The following is a 21,645-nucleotide window of genomic DNA, read 5'->3' on the forward strand; positions in this document are numbered from 1 at the left end:
TTCAAAAGTGATAGATCTTGCCCTGGAAATGCATCTTTGAAACTTACGCTTTTAGGGTGGCAGTTATTTGTTGATCTGGATGAGGTCAAGCCCTCTTAAGAGTTAAATTAAATTAAGTTTGTTAAATTGTGCTGAGCTGGTGTTTATCAGATGGCAGTCTAGCTATGGAAAATGAAGATAATTTTGCAAGAGGCTTTTTAGTCAGTCTAGTCTACTTTAAATTATCCTTGTTGTTCCTGATGCCAGAAAAGAAGGTCCCAAAGTAAAGGAATTTGGGCTGTCAATGTTTGTGGGATAGAGGACCCACATCCTACAAGTCTGTGTCAGCTGTTTTGAAGTCTCAGTTTGTCGTTTCTAAGGGAAATACTGTCGTGTTTCTATATTAACTATTTTCACTAGTTCAACCATTTCTTAAAACAGTTTAGACCTTCCCAAATCTCAGTTAAATTTAGCTTTGCAGATACTGCTGACAGCTTACCTTTTTGCTTTTGCAGATGGTTTTTGGCTGTTTGAGGACAAGAAAGAAGTTACTTTGCAGTAGAAACTATGCTGAAAGGAATAATATTCAGCTTCAGTCTTGAAATTATTAGCAGCTTGCAGTCTGAACCCCTGCATTGCCTTAAGCATTGCAAGAACTTGGAATCCACTCCTGTCCAAGTAAATCTCTGTGACAGGTTTCAAAAGTTTCACATCTCTGTCTGGAAAAGCAGATGTTTCCACTAGGGTTACAGTCAACACTGTCAGACCCTGACTGTTGCATATGGTCTTCCTTGTCTGGCAGCAAGAAGGTTTGAAGAGGTCATCATTTTCTTTTCAAGACAAATGTTGTTCCCTGCTGTAGCAGGGTTTCTTATCTACTTGTCATTGTATATATTTGGAAAAGTATTCACCTGTGGTGTCATTTAGAGGACTCATGTGTTCTTGAAATACGGTGTTTCATATGTTGGCCCTGGTAAGGAGTCTGTCCGAGCATGTAGAGATTATTGTCTTTTAACTTGCAGACATTCACAAAAGTATTTGAAAAAAAAAAAAAAGAAAAAGAAAAACAAGACAGCTTTTGTTTTGTTGCATCCTGTGGATTGCACAGTGCTGGGATGCCCTTGCAGACTTCAGCTGAAATGCTTTCATGAGCCAAAAACTTCTGATAAATTAACTAGTCAAGTGAGATTTAAGAGGTCATCAGAGTGGTCATGCAGTCTGCAAAGGTGATCTGATAGAGGACCTTGTGCTTCCAGCACTGTTCAAAGCTGGTGTCAAGAGATGACATTTGGTAAAGTTGTTATGCTTCATAAGAAAGGAGAAACGGACATGATTTTCCATGCAGAACTTTGTACTGAATTTGTATTCTGCCTTAGCTACAGTCTCTGTCCTTGGTGATCTTAGACAGTTTTTCAGTATATTTAACCTGGGCTACAGTGTGTCCATTATGTGATCAAAGATTTGTGTTCCAGATTTTAGGTTATCAGTGAATCTTTTCCCCTGATGTTTGAACTTGCCCAGACTTTTGCTATGGATGTCCATTAGATGCAGCCTTGCATTGTGTTCTTACAGATGAGCAAGTGCTGTGAGTAGAAATAATCTTTACTCATTGGTCCAGCTGGAATCTTCCCAGAGTACTGTTGGTTTATTGAGAAAGTTACATCAATGATTTGATCCAGCTTCAAATAAATGGTTCCTTTAACTTGAGAAAGCCAGTGTTTCATATTTATCCATGTCAGAGCTGTAACACTGCGTAGTTTTGCAGGTGAATGTGTCCCATGACTGGTTTATCAGAGAACACACCTGACACCAGTGAGATTCCTGTATGTAAAGCCTACCTGTACCTACATAGCATTCATGATTCCCTTTCCAGTGTAACAGGAGGGAAGAGACTGCAGGCACTCTGTGTTTATGCTGGACATTGCATTCCTCTTTTGCTGCGTGGCATGTTAATTTATATTGGAGAAGTTCCACTTTCTCTTTGGTGTCCAGATGTTGCTAGCATCTGCTTTGTTGTTTTAATTGGCAAATACCTTATAGCAAGTGTTATATTGGGAATGCTTATAACATGGCTACTCATTTTATAGGGAAGTCCCACTCCATTTATTTCTGGATATATTTCATCACAGTCATATTTAGCTTTTCCTGTGTTTTTCTGCTTTTTTTCTTTCCTTTCTTCCTTTTAAACATCACCCTTTGTTCACACTACTGCTAGACTGCAGCTATGATTTTCATTCTTGTTAGTCTTCAGGTGTGTGCTGCGATGTTCAGTTGATGGCTGATGAGAATCCCTGCCAGATTGCAAGTGAGCAGACAGGAAAAAAAAGGAAATGGTAGCTGCTTTTTCTTCTCTCTTTCTTCTGGACCTAGAACTTCTCTATGACAAAGAGTCAGCAGCCTCCAAATGCTGCCTCTAGTGCTTTTAGATTTTTTTAAGCATTCTACTAATAAAACTACCAAAGTAACTCAAAGTAACTACCAAAGTAAGCTTTAGCATATCTCTTGTCATGCATGGTGATGGCAAATTGCAATCTATAGAGGTTACTCCACTTCTACTTCAAATTATCTGAACCTTCAAAGCTGTTAAGGGTTGCAACCCTTGAGCAAAATCACACCATTCAAAAGCCTTCCCTCAAGTGTATGAATAAAGAAACTTGGAATGACTGGGAAAGAAACTGGTTTAACAAGAAAGGGAAAGTTAGGTAAGGAAGATTTGGTTTTGAGAAGGATATAGGGCAGTCCAGAAAGGCAGGCATCAGAAAGGTCATGATTTTTTTTTTCCTTCTGATACTCAGGTTTCTAAGAACAACCCAGATCAAAATGGGTTATTTTCTTTAAGAATATGTACAGCCAGAACTAGCTGGTTGTTTTGGCCATCAGTCTTAGAGGAGAGAATGATGACTAATAGTTTATGTGAGTACAATAGTCTGTATTTTCCTTGCTTTTCTCAATACTTACTGTAAAAATATGCTGAAGTATTTTTTAATATCTTTTTATCTTTGTGGGTTTTTTTAAAATTTCAAAATCAAAAACTGTTCCTGTTTTCTGTGTGAAAGAGAGACATTTTTGCTTGTCCCAGCAAAAACTATATCATGATACATTAAAAATTATGTTCAGCTGAAATGGAATGCAGGAAGCTGCCAAGAAGTGTTAAAGACAACACCCCAGTAAAGCAAACAGTTACAACCTACGTGATTTCCCATGTAATCTTCTTAGAGTGTAGTTCTTAGGAAATGAAGGGTATCATTTAGACATACTGGTGGTTCCTACTGATGTAGTTTTCTGCTGATTTTCTTATACAGTTGTAGGAATTGGGAAATGTGCTTCTGACTTCTCTGTGTTGAGCAAGTAGATTCCAGACCTCCCCTGCCCCCATCACCTCTGCAAGATATAACAGAGTTTAAGTACAAGTACCTGTCTTGTGTTCACATTGACCCAAAGTCAAACAAGCTATTGAATACCCTGGACTGAGTGTCCCTCTGGGCTCTTCAGCTCTCTTTCCCTAGCACGTAGATTCTGTCCCTTTTCTGAATCAAGAATACTGTTTCCTGCTCTTTTCTTGCATGCTGCAGTAATACTGTCTTGAGGAAACTGTCAGCCAGCAGAGCTGACTTGAGGCTGCTGGGAGGAGCTCCTTCTTTCTGGCCTGTTGCACAGGCAGCACTCATGAGATGGATTCTCTTCTACATGAGGCACTTGCAGAGCTGGGTTAAATCTGGACTGCAGTGATCTCACAGGCAGGCCAGTTGGCTGCTGTTGTACTAAGGCACTTAGATGGTAAACTTCACAAGCAATAGTTTTTGTTTAATGACAGATATTTTTTCTGTGATTTGAAGGTGTGTCAGATGGGCTGTTAAAACAGTCTTGCCATTGCTTGAGGGGGGTAGAAGTGCTTACTTATGGGGTTGGTGAGGTGGAATTTTTTATTTTACTGATCTAAGATAAAAATATCAATTACCAGATGCATTCACCAGCCAAAACTAACCACTGAATGACACGTGCAGATGGTAATCTGTGAAGACAGGTGGTGTCTGACACTTACATTTCTGTTTTCAGCTGATGCTGGGACAGTTTTCAGCAAGGGATGGGGGACAATTTTCAAGTGGTTAGAAAGAATAGGTGCTTGGTCTGGGAAAAAAAGAGTGATGGAAACATTCCTGTATGATTCTTAGTCAAGGAGGAAAACAAGATAGGAAAGAGGAGGAAAATAATCCAAAAAAACCCAGGTAGTCTAGTTCTCTTTCCATCTGTCAGAATATCTAGTATGTGCTCTCCTTTCCATATGAGTGAATCTGGTCTCACCACTGTGAAAATTTGATTGCTCTGTAAATAAAACTTTTTATTTTTGAATGTAAACACTGAATGAAGTCATTAATCTTTTGTAAATGCTTGTGGCGGCTTAGCATTAGAGAGGGTACTTTTGGGGATTTTTTTTTTGCATGTAAATTAATATGTCAAGCTGTCACATATAAGACTCTTGACAATTCATGTTTGACTGATACCACAAATTACGAGGGGCTGGTCTTCAAGCTGAGTTGAATCCAAGTGGTTTTATTATGTTTATGAAAGCTGCATTAATTTCAGTCCAGTGTAGTCCAGCCCCAGCATTTGATTTGGTGAAGACCTGGACTAACTGTTGTCTAATTAGAAGCTCAAAACCAAGCATAGAGGCTGCTGAAGCCTTTACATTTTACACAGTCAGGAAAGCATATGACAGCATCTAAACAACAAAAATATAGGATTGGAGTGGAGGGGAAGACATCCTGTGTAATTGTAGTAGTTTGTAAGTAGTTTGTTTCTGCCTGTAGCTACCAGTCAGAACAATTACTTTACCTACTTGGCAGTTCCCTAAGAGTTTCTTGTCAGCACTGGCTTTCATACTGTGCATTTCTTTTTTCCAAGAGTTTCCCAGATGGATATGCAGACTTTATTTGGCTCTCTTACAACCCTTCTCTTACCTGCTCGTGCGTGTATGTTGCTTTGTTCTATCTGCTTGCTTGGTGTTGACATTCTGAACCCTCTTTACTTTTGTTTCAACTGTTCTTATATATATAAGATATATTTTATGAAACTGAGACGTATCTGAAACCTTTCTCCTTTTTCTGTTGTTTTTTGTGGTGTTTTTGTTGTTGGGGTTTTTTTTTGTATTTTTTTAAAATCTTTTTTTTATTTGATCATGACCTGATTGGGGGAAGTGATTCCATCTGACACGCCACCTATAGCAGTATGGGCACAATACTTATGGACGGCAAATATAGTTTAAATGTATTGGGAATTGGCTCTCGGTATTGTGCATAGCTTGTGATCTCATAGTAGAAATGCTGGGTGACAGTTGGGATTTTCCTTTGCTTTCTTGCTTTCCACATTTGTTTGGGAGGAGATGATCATAGAAACATTGGAATTACTTTAGTCAGACTGTGACATTGACCCTGGTAATGCTTTTTGTTTGTTGCAGCTACAGGGAACAAGGAGCAAAAAAAACGTATTTAAGGGTTCACTGGAGCCTTAATTCTTGTGTAGTTAAAGAGTCAGTGCAAGTCTTCACTTGGTTAAATTTTATACATTTTTCTTACAAATTTCTGCAGAAACTTATTTTGTCTTTCCTGACCCGTTGTGATTGCTAATACCAATATTTTTTTTCTGAGTTCTCCTTGGCTGTGAGGAGATATCCCAGGCAGTGTGATATTTTGGGGTTATTATAGTAGTCTAAAACAGGTTGTAGACCTTGCTTGATGGTTTGTTCTAGTTACTCAATTCAATAATACTCTGTTCCTTGGTAATGCTTAACTCAGCTTCATAAGAAGAAATCTTCTGGCAGTTACACAGAATTTTTCTCTTGGGAAAATGTTGCTTTAACCTCCTTAGTAAGAAGGTGTAGAGTGCTTATTTTTCTTCTAAAAACATGAAAGTTTACATGTTTATTGGGTTTTTTTCTTCCCACACCGCTTTCTTAAAAGACTTTCACTTTGTTTCTGTTAGGAAGAAGGCTAACGCAAATGTGAGGTGTCTGTGTCCATGTCCTTCCTCTGCCATCACTTTCAGATCAGTATTGGCTCACTTGAAACAGATGTAACTGAGAATGAGTTTTGGAAAAGTAGTAAAGCAAAAGAGGAGGGCCTGAAAGAATAAATCTTTGGGGGAAAAAACTCGAAACATTGTCCTTTCCACTGCTTAAGGGAAGCTAATTCTGTCCTATAGAAACATTCAATCCTCTTTGACTAGTAGACTGAACCACTTCCTCATGGTAAACCATTCCATGGACATTCTGAACATTTTGTGAAGGGTAATACTGACATGGGAACAAAAAACAACAGGTGTATTTCCATTACTTGTTGTTGTCCATATTCTTAAATATGGACAACATATTTAAGAATTATTAAGAATTAAAGGGGTGAGGATGAACCATGGCAGTTGAACTAAAGGAACTGTACAAATAAAAGCATCTGTAACACAGAAATTATGTATGTTGCTGCTGAATGCACAGGAGAGAATTTGTGTTACTGTAAAATGCTAATTTGCCAAGTGGAAATTATTTTCAGTTTTGTCACTGCTTTTTTGTTTTAGGTCCTGTTTAATATGGTTGTAGAAGTGCCTCGTTGGACTAACGCAAAAATGGAGGTAATTAAGAAAAATACCTTGATTACATAGGTATTTGTGGAAGTTATGACAATGCAGTGTCTTCCAGTAGGTAGAGTTTAATCACAGCTTGGATTGCTCTTTGCACATTAAGATGTTCTCTGTTAAAAAATTGAAGTGGTGCATGCGCTTTCCTTGCAATTAAAAAAAGTGTTGAGCTTCTAATTGTTTTCTCGGTGGAAACAGGAAAAGCAGATGGGATCTGCTTCTTGACAACTCTCTAACTGCAGAGTGCAGCATATCTGCAGCAGATTACTGACTTTTAGGATGTTTTCCCAGCATTTAGACTAGCTCTTGCTTGCTTATGGAGCATTCCACTCAGATGATTTAATTCATCATTTCCACTGTATAATGTGTAGGCCAAATCCCAACAAATGGAGTGCAACTAAAAGAGTATTTCCTTGTGACCAACAAAAATATTTGGAGATTTCACAGATTAAAAGTATGAACTCCTGCAGGAGATGTTTTACAAGTAGTAAAATCATCTGTAGTGTTTATGAAACAACAGATCTCACCAGGATTTGTCCTGTCTTCCTGAACCTTTGTATTAACTTTAGGGATGCTTCCCAGACACTTTTAAGGAAGTTTGTGGTTGAGCTGTTAACTCTTTTAATTATTGAAAATAATACTAAAGAACCTCCTTAACCTGTTACTTGAGAATTTTTTCTCCTTACACTGATGATAGAACTGTTTGCCATCACAGCTGTTACTCTTCAAGCAGGATTACCTCAGATATCTACCCTTTATTTTAAGCTCCTCATAATTTATTGTGGCAGCTGAGTTCTCTTTTGCAGAGGATCCCTTTGACAATGCTGCTTGAACTCTGCCTTAAGCTCAGGATGCACACTCCCTCTACTTCTTTCAGCACATTATATCAAGGGTGGAAAAGGTTGTCCTGTTAGGTTTAGAAATCACTGATTTTACACTTTCTGGGTTTGATGGAGGAGACTAGGTGTAGTTCCCTAGCACTTAACTTTTAATATCCTTGAAATTTGCTGCATCAGTCATCCTGGCAGTCCTGCAGTCCAGACCATGGTAAGCTGCTAAAATCTGCTATTACTGGATCTTGTCTGCTGATCTCTCCTCACATGCAATGGAGACTGCAGGACATTAAGCCTTGGATTAGGATGAGTATAAACCACTGTTACATTTCCTGCAACAGATCTTCTGCTCATCACCTCGTTATATTTCTGTTCTTCCCTTGCTGATTTCAGTTACTCCTCTTTGTCCCAGTTTCCATGAACAAAAAGCACTGCTGAGCTTCACTTCTGTCAGTGTCCTAGGTGAGATATTTGAGCTCTTTACTGTTAAGTTATGAGCAGAAACAGGTAGAGTCCAGTGTGAAGCCAGAAACGTGTGGACCTTCATCTTGGCTCTTGGGGAAGGTTTGCTTTTGGAATGAGCACATACTATAGACAGGTTAGTGTGGTTCAAAAAGGTGGAATTTCTTTGGGAATGGCTTTGGTGATGGTGCTGCAGGTAAAGGACAGGGATATAAAATGAACATGGTCTGAGGGCTGTGTACTTATGCAAGGAGGCTATGCACCACTTGAGTGTAATCACTTGAGCCTGTAACAAATGTTTTGCAACTCAGATGAGTGTTTGTAAGCAAGAGCCAAGCTAACATGGGTTGGACTGTGGCGTTGAGTGTTAAAGAGTGGTTACAGTGTGAATTAGCTGTGGTGGGTAACTCAGGCAGTGAATATATGTGTGTGGTTTGTGTATGGGCTTTGGGGGAGGATGTTACTGTTCAGCTGTAGTTCAGCTCCTCTGTCAGTGCTTCTTTAGGAATAAGAATGCCCATTTCAAATGGTAGCTTAACTTGTTCCAAATCTGCATTAAGTTGGCATTTAGTGACTGTGAGGAACTTGTGCTTGTGAAGAAGCATTTGTATGCTGAGAGGTGATGGAAAGAAGGGGTGTTTGCAGTTGGAGAGCAAGGAGCAGAGGGCAAGAACATGAAATATTTCCTCTGGGGCTGTCAAAGCCCCTGTTGTTGGGAAGATGTTGTGCCACCATTTGCATGTCTGTTGAACTTGTAGTATAAAGTGCAAGAGCTTCTGACTTAAGTTCTGTTCCTTTTTATGTTTGCCCATGACAGTCGTCTTAGAAATTTATTACTTTCTCATCTAGATTCATTTTTTTCTTGCATACTTTACAGCATTATTTAATACCTTAATAAGCTGCTTTTTGAATATGACCCTTGAGATTCAGAGTGAGGCTATTGTACTTTTAATAATCCTCAAACAACAAGCATGTGCTACCAGATGGATCTTTCTCACTGGTTGGGTATATGGAATGAATTGCTTTCCATTTTAACATTCTCCTTCTCTCTCTCCCTCTCCCCACCCCCCTGCCCTTTTTCATGGTCTGCTTAGATTGCCACTGAGGAGCTGTTGAATCCCATTAAACATGATACAAAGAAAGGCAAGCTTCGATATGTGGCAAATATCTTTCCTCACAAGGGTTATATATGGAATTATGGTGCCCTCCCACAGGTAACATTTTTGTTATAATGGTGAAAGTTTTCTGTCTTCCGTGTAAATTGCCTTGTAAATCTTGAATACTGCCTGAATGCAAATCAGCTGCAACAGGGGTGATTCTCTTTGATACATTTCTAAATTACGTTTTTTTTAATGTTGAACTTTATTGTGTCCATAAATTTTGACCAGAACTTGGGTGTGGGAGTAACTATGAGCTGTGTTTTCAGGAAGGAGTTAAATGATCAAGAAGTCTCAAGTCTTTAGTCTGTGTCTCTGTACTGTAGTGACAGAATTAAACTGTCATGGTATGCCATTCAAGAATACTTTGTCAAGTAGACCTTTTCTGCTTAAACATGGCATTTATTTGAAACTCATTTAGGATTTTCATATACTGCAGCTTAAATTTTAATTGGGATTTCTTAATATCTTTAACAAAAAGGGCTGTTCTTTTTTAGATTAAACATTAACTGCCTTCCTTAACTTTCCTCTGAACTGTGAGAATTCACTGGTCAAGACGCACACAAAATTTGAGCCTTGAAAAAGCTCAACTAATGGCTGAAATTTTGTGCAAAATGAAAAGTTTTCATTTTTTTTTAATTTCTGTGAATAACACATTAGACTTCAGTTAGTACTGAGGAACGTGATGGAGCTTGAAAAGAGTAGTTTATTTTCTTTGCACTTAACTGTATAAGCAATGAAAGTTGAGTCTTGAAAATGTGCTTACATGTTTGATCCCTGGAGAGGAGATACTAGGCAGGTGCTTAAATACAGCAGTGAAGTTCTTGTCCAGTCAGCAGTGTCAGTTGACAAAGTTTCCAAGTAGTCATAGTTGGAAACCAGCAATTCTATTTAATGTTTTGAAATTCGTGTGTTCCTTTAGTGTAAAGCCATAATTATTTGAAAATGTGACTATTTTCCTCCACAAAGTGCATTATTTTGGACTTAAAATACTTTGCTCAGGAGAAATGTTTGGCATGCCCTGTTACTTGGTGATCTGGGGAGGGCTGGATATAATTGCCATCTTTATTGTTTACTTATCAGACTATTTGTTATCACAGCAGAAGTTGCTGTGCTGCCCAGAGAACAATACTATTCCTTCCTTCTAACTGAGGTGAAGAGGTGTGACTGGGCAGAAGAGGAGTACTGGTAAAATGCAGCCCTAAATAAAAAGCACTTCGGAAGGATGAGAGGACACAGTCTTAAGCAGTGCCAGGAGAACTTTAGGCTGGACATTAGAAAAAAATTTTTGCAGAAAGCCTGATTGAGTGTTGGAATGAGCTGCCTGGGGAGGTGGTGGAGTCACTGTCCCTGGAGACAGTGTCCTCTGAAAAAAGACTGAATGTGGCACTCATTGCTATGGTATAGTTGATGACGTGGTGTTAGGTCATAGGTTGAACTTGATGATATCTAAGGTCTTTTCCAACCTAGTTGATTCTGTAAGGTGTACTGGAAAAATAAATAATAAGTTTAAATTCTCTTTTGATTCCACTTCAGCAGTTTTTTGATAATGGTTCTACTACCTGAACACCTAAGCGTATTTTTTCATCATTTTGCCTTTCAGTATCAGTCAAATTCTCAAGAACAAGTTTGAGGTGGAATTATGATTATGGACAGCAGGAGTATAGCTCCTTGGAAAAGAAAGATTTTATAATCTTTTCAACAATACTTAATTGGACTCACAATTCTTAACAGAAAAGCTTCTCAACTGTAGAATGGTTTAGTCATTACTTGCCAGTAAAAGTAAAAAAAAAGTACTTGTGCAGTAATTAAGTTATACCAACTTGGCTAGGGCTCCTTGCTTGTGCAGTGTTCATAGCATGGGTTTAAATTTGCCTCCTTGGTCTTAGACTCTTAGCTGTCCTTCGGAATGCACATGTCTCAAAATACTCAGAAATACTTCATACCCAGATCTAAAATCTTCAAAAAGCCTTTTGGGTGCTGACAAATCTATGCATAGGAAAGTGGTTAGCTCAAAGCTTAGATGTTTCAGAAAACAACTTATGTTAATATGGTATTTAACAAGTATAACAAAAATGTAATTGTAAGATATCCTAGCTTGATTCTGCTATCACTAATAACTAGAAAAATCCATATTTAGGGTCCTCTGATGCCTTAAGCACTGCAGTTGGGTAAAGTGTACTTGTTGAGTCACTGACACAGGAAAAGTATGTCTTCAGTAATCCTCATGTTACTTGTCCTGAGTGTGAGTTACTCAGTTTCAGTCCACTTGCTGTTTTTTTTTCTTCTCCCATTGAGCAAACCTGTTCTCAGAAAGCTGATGTTTTTGTTGTTGCTTTTGCTAATCTTGGTAATTTAGTGGTAAGATGAGTTTTAATTGCAGTTCAGCTGGTAACTGATAGTTCTCTTTCTCCTGGCAGACCTGGGAAGATCCAAACCATATGGATAACATTACAGGATGTTGTGGGGATAATGATCCCATCGACGTTTGTGAAATAGGTTCAAAGGTTTGTATTTATCAGGATTAACTTAATTTATCAAGGTTAACTTAATAATTTGGTAGGAACTTTTGAAAGAGAAGGTCAGATGGAAAACAAGAAAAGATGTGTTAATGTTACTGACTGACAAAAGTGTCAATAGAGGATCTAAGGAGAGAATAGGTAAGGAAATGGTGGATTTTTAAAAAGGAGGGGAGAAGTAAGATTTGGTAAAGTCTTTGTACTGGTTAAAAGGGAAAATCAAAGAACAACATCCTGAAGTTCTGTGGGTGGACAGTAAGTTTGGTTGAAGGAGGTGAGGGTTAAGATTTTTGGGCAAGGGAAAGATTTTTTTTTCCCCTGTTAGCAGTATTGCAGCTAGGAATAGGTTGCTGAAAGATGAGGAAATAGGACAGCCTCGTACACATTAAAGTTACAAAGTCAGACTCACAAAGGCAGTAGCTTTGGGTTTACTCATGGGTGCAAACAGAAGTAGATCCTCTTTTCTAGAGAAGACAGGAACCTGCTGCAGTGTTGCAGAATTATGAATCACAGAGTGATGAAAAAGCGGTGCAGCAAACACCATTAGTTGGTACAAAGTAAAGATTTAGCTCTCTGAAAGAAAATTCTACATATCTAGAGGCGGCAAAGAATGGAGCAATACTGTGTATCAAAAATGCTGTTATGAAATAGCTGAATTTGAAAGAGGGATCTCTTAGGATATTTAGGTAAGGGGAAATTTAATTGGTGACCTCAGTGAAAGTGGCTTTATTTGGGGTTAGAAACCTAAAGATTAATTTAAAGGGATTAATTAAAGATTAATTAAAAGGGATCCAGAAATAGTGAAAGAGGAATGTAAGCTGGTAGGGAGAGGGTTCCAAAGAAGATGCAAAACTGTTGTCTTGGTACTGGAGTCCAGAGGAAGGAATAGCAAGACAGAAATTAGGACCCTGAGTTCAGAAAGTCGAGAGTCAAGGAACTGGAAGAAGTTAAAAAAAGAGTATGAGACACTTCTGACTTACAGTTTGGAGGGAAGACCAAGAAAAGTGTGGGGGAACTAGGATAAAAGGGAAGGAAAAAATTTTAGCTACTTATCTACTTAAATAAATGCTGACTGGAGAATTGAAGAATAGTAATGGTGAGAGGAGGGCTGGAAATACTAAAGAGATGTGTACTGGGTTTGCAGAACTATCTTGCAATTGTTACTGCCTGCTTGTCAAAAATGTGAAACTTCTTTTTTTAAGGTAAAAGAGAAATTCTATATGTTGTTTTCCAAATCTTTGTGGCTTTATGTTATGTTTCAGATTCGTTCTTCTGGTGAGATTGTTCAGGTGAAGGTCTTGGGTGTTTTAGCTCTTGTTGATGATGGACAGACAGACTGGAAGATAATTGCCATCAGTGCAGATGACCCAGAAGCTCAGAAAATCCATGGCAAGTATCTTTGTCTTTCTCGAGGCAGTTATGTTAGAAACTTTCACAGCAGAATGGTACCTGAGTTTAGGCCACTCAGGATAAAAAGAGGCAGATAGTGGAAAGGCAAGACTTGGCTTTTTGCTGTTGTTTAGGACAGGTGCTTCTTCAAGGAGGGCATATGCACTTTCACACTAAACTTAAAATGGTTTGCTTGGATTTTCAAGAGGACATGTCATGTAGAAAGTCTTACGACTTCTGAAACACAACTGCCTTACAAAGTGATCTCCAATAGTTACAGTCTTATCTCCTGTGTAATAGTGCATATTTACCCACTTATATTATGTAGCACACTGCTGTTTTCCTTTTTGAAACTGTTTGTTCCTTTTATATTTGCAGGTGGTGTGTTGCATTCTGAAAAGACTGTACATTTTCAATGTCTTGCCACTTTTAAGAGGATTGCTTCCAGAGTTTGTTTAGTACAAATTATTAGGTTTCACCTTTTAGCTTGAAAATTTGCGAAGTAAACTGCTGATGCAGCTCACCCTAATAAGCCTTGATGATGACTAGCTGTGAAGGGGGAGATATTCTGCTTAGACATGTCCTCCCTGTGGTCGTCCTTCTGGTATCCAAATGAAACTTGAATACTGAAATCTGTCCATGTGAATAGCACACAAGGTGTAATGCTGATTGCAGATGTGGTAAAACTGCATGAAATTAAGTTTTCACAGCACAAGTAAAGTGCAGTGTTTCTCTGGATAAATGGAGTTTGTCTTCCTCAAATGGAATATTACTGGGAATCATAAGAATTAAGTGGGAAAGTTTGTCTAAAAGTGATTGTTAGAAGACCAAAAACCACAAATACCGTCAGGTATGTACAGTGAGACCCATCTCTTTGCTGGTAAGGGAGTAGCAAGATGCAGAGTGGCATTTCTGTAGGAACAGAGCAACCCAGTAGCTTTTTAAGGAAGTGTGTTTCTCAGTCATTGAGTTTTTTTCATGGTTTCTGAATGTCACTGGACTAGCCCTTCATTCTCAGTTTTCTTGCAGGTTACTTTCACATGGAGAATACTTGACTTGTGGGGAAAGAAGGGGAGAAGAGGAGATGAGGAAAAGGAAACTCTTGGGTTGATGCTGATTAAAATCATTGGGCAGATGAATTACTGCATAGTGTTTATGACTCTTAAACTACTTTGACAGTTAGAGATTAAGAAGTTCAGCTTAAGGAAAGAGTAAGTAATAGTTTGCTGTTAATGTCAGTATGAATTTAAACCACTCTAAAATGCAATATGAGTGTCAGTAGTTAAAAGAAAAGTTAATAGCACTGAATTTCTAGACAATGTTCTGCTTAAAGACTTTACCTTTTCTCTGTAGCAATTTCTGAAAGAATGTGGCCAGAAAAGTGGGTGAGAGAATTCAGGAGTTTGCTAAACCAGCGGCAAAAGTGTGGCAGTTTATTCCAATATTATTTATTAGTTGGGGTTAAGTGTCTTGTATTTGAAAGCTCTGTCTCTAGTTTTTTGGTTGGTTTGGGGTTTTTTCCCCCAGGTAATGACTGATTTATATCAGCTCTGTAACAGCTTTGGTTTATTTGGGAGGGGAGGAGTAAGAGCTTTAGTCTTAAAAAAGAAAAAAAAGAAATGGGAGGTATGGACAAACCATTGCCTGTAGTTGATTCCTGTTTGCATCCTTTCTTATCAGGAAATATATGCAAAACTTCAAGAAGAGAACTGTCCTGAGATTCAGAGAAGTGTAGAAATATTTATCTAGTTTAATATGATTTCATTTTGGGATTGGAGTTGCAGCCCAAGATTTACAAAAGAAAGAAAAGAGGAGGCAAAAAAGCCCTCATCTGCTTTCAGAGAACGTGACTGGCTTGCAGTGTTTAACAGCAATCATTCTTCAGTCTGAAAACAAACAAATCTGTCAGAGCAGGCAGTACAATATGTCCTTTTATACTTGTTTTTCCCCCTTTCCAAAGTTGTTAATTATTTCAGCATAAAGGGATGGCAGCTACGGATAAAACCAGTCTCTCCCTCTGTAATTGATGTGCTGCTGTGTTACGGAGGTGGCCTCCTGGGGAAGATGAGGCTAAGTGTTGCCTTCTAATCCTGTCCAGTCACTTCTGTATCATTTGTTAAACATTTCCAACTGCACCGAGAATCATCACATTTGCTTTCAGCTCAGTGTGTGCAGAGCCCCCAGTGAACATTTGGAAAAGATAATTCCAGGACACCAGAGTAGTGATTACTTACAAACCCTATCCTGAGCTTTCACCATGTGTTAACTCCTCTTGCCTCTTTAAGCACACCCCAGGTACCTGGCATATTCTCCTTCCGGGACTGTGATCATTCTCATAAGTGCAATTGATTTTTCTGAGACTTCACAGAACTCAGAAGTCACATCTTCTGAGTGCTTCTCATTGTTTATTCATGGCACTCCACTGGACTGTGTCCAGGCATTTATTGATAAATACTGGTTTAAATTGGAAACCCTGCCTAGAACTCTCTCTTTCACACAGAGCAGTGCGAAACTCTTGTTTACAGTGACAGTACCCAGAAATGACAGGCCATGCTTAGCACCCGTTTAAGTGGGAACTGTGTCATCAGTAGGAATAGCAGTGTCTTTTTGGACTGACTTTGTAAGGTAATCTGAAATAATAGCCCTTAATTCTGGTGAGCATGGGAACAGTCTCTAACCAAATACAAGCTGTATGTCAGATGCAGACATCTGTGTGAGACAGTTTCTTTTATACTTGAACTAGACATCTTCAGATTTATTTATTTCAATAAGATCTGTCATTGTGGCCGTTGTGTTTCTGCTCAGGCAGTTGCTAGGCAGATGGCCATTAGTGGACCAGTGGAGCAACTTCAGACCAAACAACTGAGAGAAAGGACCTAAAAGTTCCTTGCAGACTGAAACACTAAATCTTGGTGTTTAGTGCTGGCCTGATTGCTTTCTTTATTTTGTTGTTGTTGCTTTTTGTTTCTTGCCTTTTTTTTTTTTTTTTTAAATAGGCAGGAGGAGAACTAAACTCTTGGAGTAGAAAGGTTGCTTGTCTGCTTATCTCATAGTTTGGATTGAATTTAATATATTAGAGTTTATTTGTATATCTGATGTGCTTTACTAGTTTGGGGTCAGAAAGGATGAGTGATACTTTTGTGCTGTGATTTGGTCTAAATGTATGTGGCATCTTCATAATGGACAAGAGGTTTTAAAAATCACTGGCAGTGGATGCACGAATAGTGTTTGAAGCAGCTTATGAAGTCTGACTTTCAGAAGGTCCTCTTGCCCTCCTTCAGCAAATTGTACTAATCATGTATGCTGGATGGCATTTTGGAGGTGATTTACTGGCCTGGAATTTTAGCAGCCATTTTTGCTGCCATTGTTCACTGGAAGGATTCCAGGATCTATTCAACAGCAGTTGGTGATGTCTGCTGGCTTGATTGTGCTGCCATTTGCTGGCACTGGTGTAGTTAACTGCTGTGTTGCGACGCTGCTTTTACAATATACATCTCAAGATAGGATTTAGTGGTCAAACCCTAAATGGCAAAATTAAGGCATATTGTGTTTTGTATCATATATTTTTACAGATCTTTGCATGTGAGTGTATTTATTCACAGAGAAGCAGCAGAGGCCCAGAAGATTTTTGTTGTGGATTTGTGTAAGCACTCAGTATAAAGAAATTAATTAGCTGTACCAAGGCTCCCTTCCTACCCCCTGCACAAAATACACCAAATGCCTTTATATGGAATTTAGCTGCTGCTTCCTGTAAATGTTTATAAGATGTTATTAAAAACATATGTCCTCTCTTCCCACAGACCTTGTTTAGAAAGCTTGCTGCAAACATGTTGTTTTAGCTTTGCTTGCAAGAAGCAGCATCTGTTGTACTAAAAATGGTAGTTTTGTACAAATACTTTTGTTGCTCTCTTCTGTAAAGCCAGCTAGAATTGGGATCTGCATTCATGTTGGCTCACTGCCTTGACAGAGAGCTAGCAGCAGTTCTCTGGTGCCAGCCTCTAGGGATTTTCTTTATGGACACTGACCTGCAGCCGTTGATGTTATCTGCTGTCTCTTTTTAACCCTTGGCCCTTAACTTTGGTGCCCAGAAAAACGAGACCTGTGGCTGTATGCAGGCAGTATAGCAAAATTCCCACTTAGAGCCCTGTGGGGACATGCTGGTAATGTACCTGTGGGAGCCTGACCTGCTCTGCCACTTTCAGCAGGGCTTGCTGGCAGAGAAGAAGCTGCTTTGGGCCTTGTACATGCTTGTTGTTCCCAAACTTGTCCCTTTTAAGATCAGTTGTGAGCACATAGCTCTAAGGAAAGATAAGCACTCAAGGTCAAAAAAGGGTGTTTTAGCAGTGTTTACTGCAGAAAAGACATCTAAGTTGTTTCCTTTTTTAAAAATCATAATGATTTGAAGCTATCTTCTATAGATATTAGTGTAGTATATTATTGTACTGCTTATTGTGATTTTTTTTTTTTTTTACCTTTCTTTGCTTACTTTTCTGGATTTTGAGCGTGATTTTTCTCCTTTCCCCCCGATATCCCAAAGAGCCTGTTTAGATTTCAGTGGAAGACAAACTGGCTTTCAAGTTTTTCTATGGTGACTTTTAATGAACTGAAGGAGGTGGCTGTTGAGTGAGCGATGCAAAAGCTGCTGTTTTCCCTGTATTTTGTATTACATGCTGACTCCACAGCAACAGTGTTGATTCTTTTCTGGGGTTTGTTTTGTTGCATTGTTGCACTTTTTTCTTCTGCTTGCCACCAACTTCCATTATAATACAGATGTTCTGGAGTATTTTTCTTTAAATTAAGCTTTCAAATTTCATTTGATGTTCAGTAGCTCTCCTTTACAGTAAAGAATAGTGAAGTGAACTATAGCGATGAAGGAGAATAATTTGCAAGGAACCCTTCTTAAGTCCTCAAAACCAGAATATACAGCATCCATATAATGCTGTAGTATGATTGTGTTTAGTCATTTTCCTTAGGCAAGGTATTTTCCAGTAGAGAGAGTGCAAAATTCAGGGAGATAATTCTATCCATGAGGATAGAATCTCTAACAAAAGGAGAAAATCAAAGTCTATCCCAATGCCTATCCTTATATTTGAGTCCATCAAATAAGCATAAATAAAACCTATAAATAAGGGGCAACAGATGGAGACAAGTACTAAGTGCCAGTTAGTGGACTGTAAAGCACTTTTGATGAACAGTTTTTAGGAAAGTAGGAGGCAAATAACCAAGTAGGGGGAGTGGAGAACCAGAGTTGGAGAGACATTTGCTGGAACAGGAACCAGAAAAAAGGAGCAGCAGTGTGAGAAAGTATGCTTGAATTTAAGTAGTGTCTGGAGAGGGAGGTCTGGAGTTTGTCCACTTCTGGGAGCCGAGGAAATTGCTGCTGCAGCCTGGTATGCTTTGCAGACTTGAGGAGGTACTGTCTCTTCAACAAGTGTTAGATACTGTGAATTCAAACCTCACAAGAGGAGGAGATGACAAGGCTCAAGTTGGAGGAGGGATGTTCTCTTGCCTGGAGAGGACAGGATGATACATTGGAGTCCTGAAACTGATTTGAAGTTGAGCTGCAGTTTTATTAGTGCCCAAATGAAGCATTCTGCCTCCAGCCAAGATCCCACCCTTTTTTAAATCATTCCTTCTTGGTTGGTCTTGCCCACCCACCCTAGTGAAAAGCTTCTTGTGCTCTTCAACATGTATTTCAGCTAGAAGACCTGCCTCTTGCGCAGCCTTATGTACCCTTGCTTTTTTCTGGGATTGTGCCAGTGAAATTCCCTGATCTCCTACAGACAGATGGCCAGCAGCCAAGTTCAAAATGTGTTTTACTCTGAGCCCATAAACACGTAGCCCTGTTAAGTGTGTGCAAAGCAAAATTTTACATGGGATTCTTCAAGGTTTTATGTTTTATTCTTGGGGTAGTAGTAATGCAGTGGAATTTGGGAGTGGCATCTATGACATGCCTGTTAACCCTCAGAATGTCTTTGCACATAGGTCTGGCCTCCCAGTTCAGTCTACACGTCATCTCTCTTGGTGGTCTACTGAGAATTGGATGATCTGTAGTGCAAGACCTTTTATCTTCTCTTATTGTTCTCTTCAGAAATACTTCAATGTCTTTGTTCAGGTTCATCGTGAAATTTTAAAAGACATTTAGCACTTAAAGATGGAAAGCACATGGCTAGGTATAATTTCCATGGACTAAGCAACTCTGATTTTATAGAACTGGATAGACAGAAGAGTATCTTAGTGGAAATCACTGCCACCAGATGTCATCAGTTGAGGCTTATCTATGGGAGAAGATAATGAAGTAACAAGGCAGTATTGAGAGAGAGCAAGAAGGAATAAGGAAGGGAAGGCATGAGTGACTTGCAAAACACTAGAGGAGAGTAACACCATGGAAGGTGGCCTGAGCAGAGTGAGGTTATGAAATAGTTGGTAGACTACAGCAGTAAAAAGTCAGCTTCCATTTCCATCAGAAGTGACTGTGGAAAGCAAATAGAAGATTACACCAGTTTGAGAATATTTGGCTTCTGGGATGGGCAAGATCCTTTATTACATCAAAATAATTAGAAAGGTGTTGAAAGCTTTCCCATGTAAACATGATGCCAGGGAGTTAATTTGTTAAGGGGTTGATAGGACCACACCATTGCAAGTGACAGAAGTGGTGGCAGTCTCAAAGGACAGCCCATTAAGGTTTGATATGCACAGCAGGTAAGGGCTGTAAGATCAAGAACTGTTGATATGGCAGTGTAGTCTTCAAGCAGATTTACTGTGATGTTTCATCTCTCTGTACACACCATGGCAGTGTTCATCTCAGTCTCATGAGGGTGTCCCACAAATGGAATACATTCCTCTTTGTGTCCTGTCACATCTTTGTCCATCAGTTTTGTAGAGGTAGAATTGTTTATCACTGTGAATATGCAGATATCACAAGGTTATCATTGAGTTAGTGTTTAGAGCTCCTGACACATTTCTGTCATGTCTTGGAGGGGATGAATTTGAAACTAATGTGAGCAAAAGAGTGCCTTTTAATATAATGTTGACAAATCAAGCCTCTTTTTTGTTTAGAGATGCTGGTTTAAAAATCCATGTGTTGAAATTGTTTTTATAACTGTTCTGTCATTATCACAAAATGCTCATAGCCCCTGCAGTTGCTGGAGGAAAAAATTGCCTCAGTTAATAATCTAAGTATTGCAAGAGCTACCTACTGAGATAAATATGGAATTTTCTTCTCCTGTCACAAATATGGTCCTTTTAGTCATAATACCTTTGGGTCTTAATTAATGAAGGGCAGGAGATTACTGGTTTACTTGCTTAGTGTGGTTGTGAAATCATAAGGTAGCAACTATGGGCAGCTAATGTAATAAAGTTTACCAATGACTTTCGAAGTATTCAGTGAAATCTAATTGCTACAGATTCTCTAGGAAAACTAAAAAAATTAATGATTAATGTTCTGAAACCTGTGAGTGAAAATGATCAATCCTTTTTTAAATTTTCTTTTCTTTTTTTTTTCTTTTTTTTTTTTTTTATCTTCTTAACTTACAGATATCGATGATGTCAGGAAGCACAAACCAGGTTATCTTGAGGCTACAGTTGATTGGTTCCAATTATATAAAGTCCCCGATGGTAAACCAGAAAATCACTTTGCATTTAATGGAGAATTTAAAAACAAGGTGAAGATAATGCAAAATTAAAAATGCATTGTCCTTTCATGGACTCTGTAACACATCCTAGAATTTTTGGAATTGTAAAGGAGGAGGCTAAACAAAAAGGATTTTGATGGGAGTGACTTTTGCATACAATTTATTAGGCTAGGATTAAATAATGTTTGCTGCCTTTCATTTTGTTCAGGGAAAATGCATAGGTCATTAATGAAAGTCTGAAAAAAAATTTAGTCCTAATCCTGATGAGATTTACACATGCGTCTGTGTGGCTTTTTGGTGTTTTTCAAAGCATTTTCATCTGTTCATTCATGAACAGATTGTCTTTTCAGGTGTTTTTTAGTCCTGTTGGTAAATTTTTCTGACTTTTTTTAGGGGTATGCAGTTTAAGACAATAGATTAGAGATTTTTTCATATTTGGTATTTGCTCAAGGCATATGTTTTTCTGGTAAATCTCTATAAAACATTCGAAGCATTTGGCTTGAAGAATTTTATTTTTTTTTAATGAAAAGAAATTAATAGCTTTTTTAACTACTTACAGTAAAAATGGCTGGTGTTTGAAAGGAGATCAGACCAGGGAATAGACCTTATTGAAGGAAACACCTGGATTTTTCCAGAGAAATTGGATGTGATTTGAGTAAAATTGCTTTGCAGCTTTTGTATTGCATGCTCTGTGTAAATTATTCTTGGCAAAGAATCGCAGGTTTCTCATGAATGATGTCCATGTGTCAGCCAGTTCAGCCTTGCAGGGTGCTATCAAAGTTATATAATGCCTTCTAACCAGCACAGGCAACTTTACATGTTTTGTCTGGTTAAAGAAATGCCTTGACTCCCCTCTGCACTAAAACTGCCTTTTAAATCCATCAGTTTTGGAGTTGTAAGGCTTGATAACCTGATCTCTCCCCTGTTCTCCCAGGAACTGCACTTAGAGGTTTTCCTGCACTGCAGAGTGACAGTAGAACAGTGTATCCCTGTCAGGCCATTGGAGTTCAGCCTGGAGGCACGAAATGCCCTGTGATAGCTCGTTTGG

At 38.7% G+C, this 21,645-nt stretch overlaps 1 protein-coding gene across 3 annotated transcripts in view; it reads left to right on the forward strand.

The window, feature by feature from the left end:
- Positions 1 to 21,645, forward strand: part of PPA2 (inorganic pyrophosphatase 2) — a 34,579-nt gene that overhangs the window by 5,363 nt on the left and 7,571 nt on the right. For 2 of the 3 annotated variants that reach the window (XM_066317850.1, XM_066317851.1), the window contains 5 exons: positions 6,544 to 6,597; positions 8,993 to 9,112; positions 11,476 to 11,562; positions 12,837 to 12,963; positions 20,500 to 20,627. In XM_066317850.1, coding sequence (XP_066173947.1) covers positions 6,544 to 6,597; positions 8,993 to 9,112; positions 11,476 to 11,562; positions 12,837 to 12,963; positions 20,500 to 20,627 — 516 coding nt within the window. The remainder of the gene's footprint in view (positions 1 to 6,543; positions 6,598 to 8,992; positions 9,113 to 11,475; positions 11,563 to 12,836; positions 12,964 to 20,499; positions 20,628 to 21,645) is intronic. The other variant, XM_066317852.1, reaches the window with a different exon arrangement.

Source organism: Sylvia atricapilla, chromosome 4 (genome assembly GCF_009819655.1).
Source record: "Sylvia atricapilla isolate bSylAtr1 chromosome 4, bSylAtr1.pri, whole genome shotgun sequence".
Taxonomy (NCBI): Eukaryota; Metazoa; Chordata; class Aves; order Passeriformes; family Sylviidae; genus Sylvia; species Sylvia atricapilla.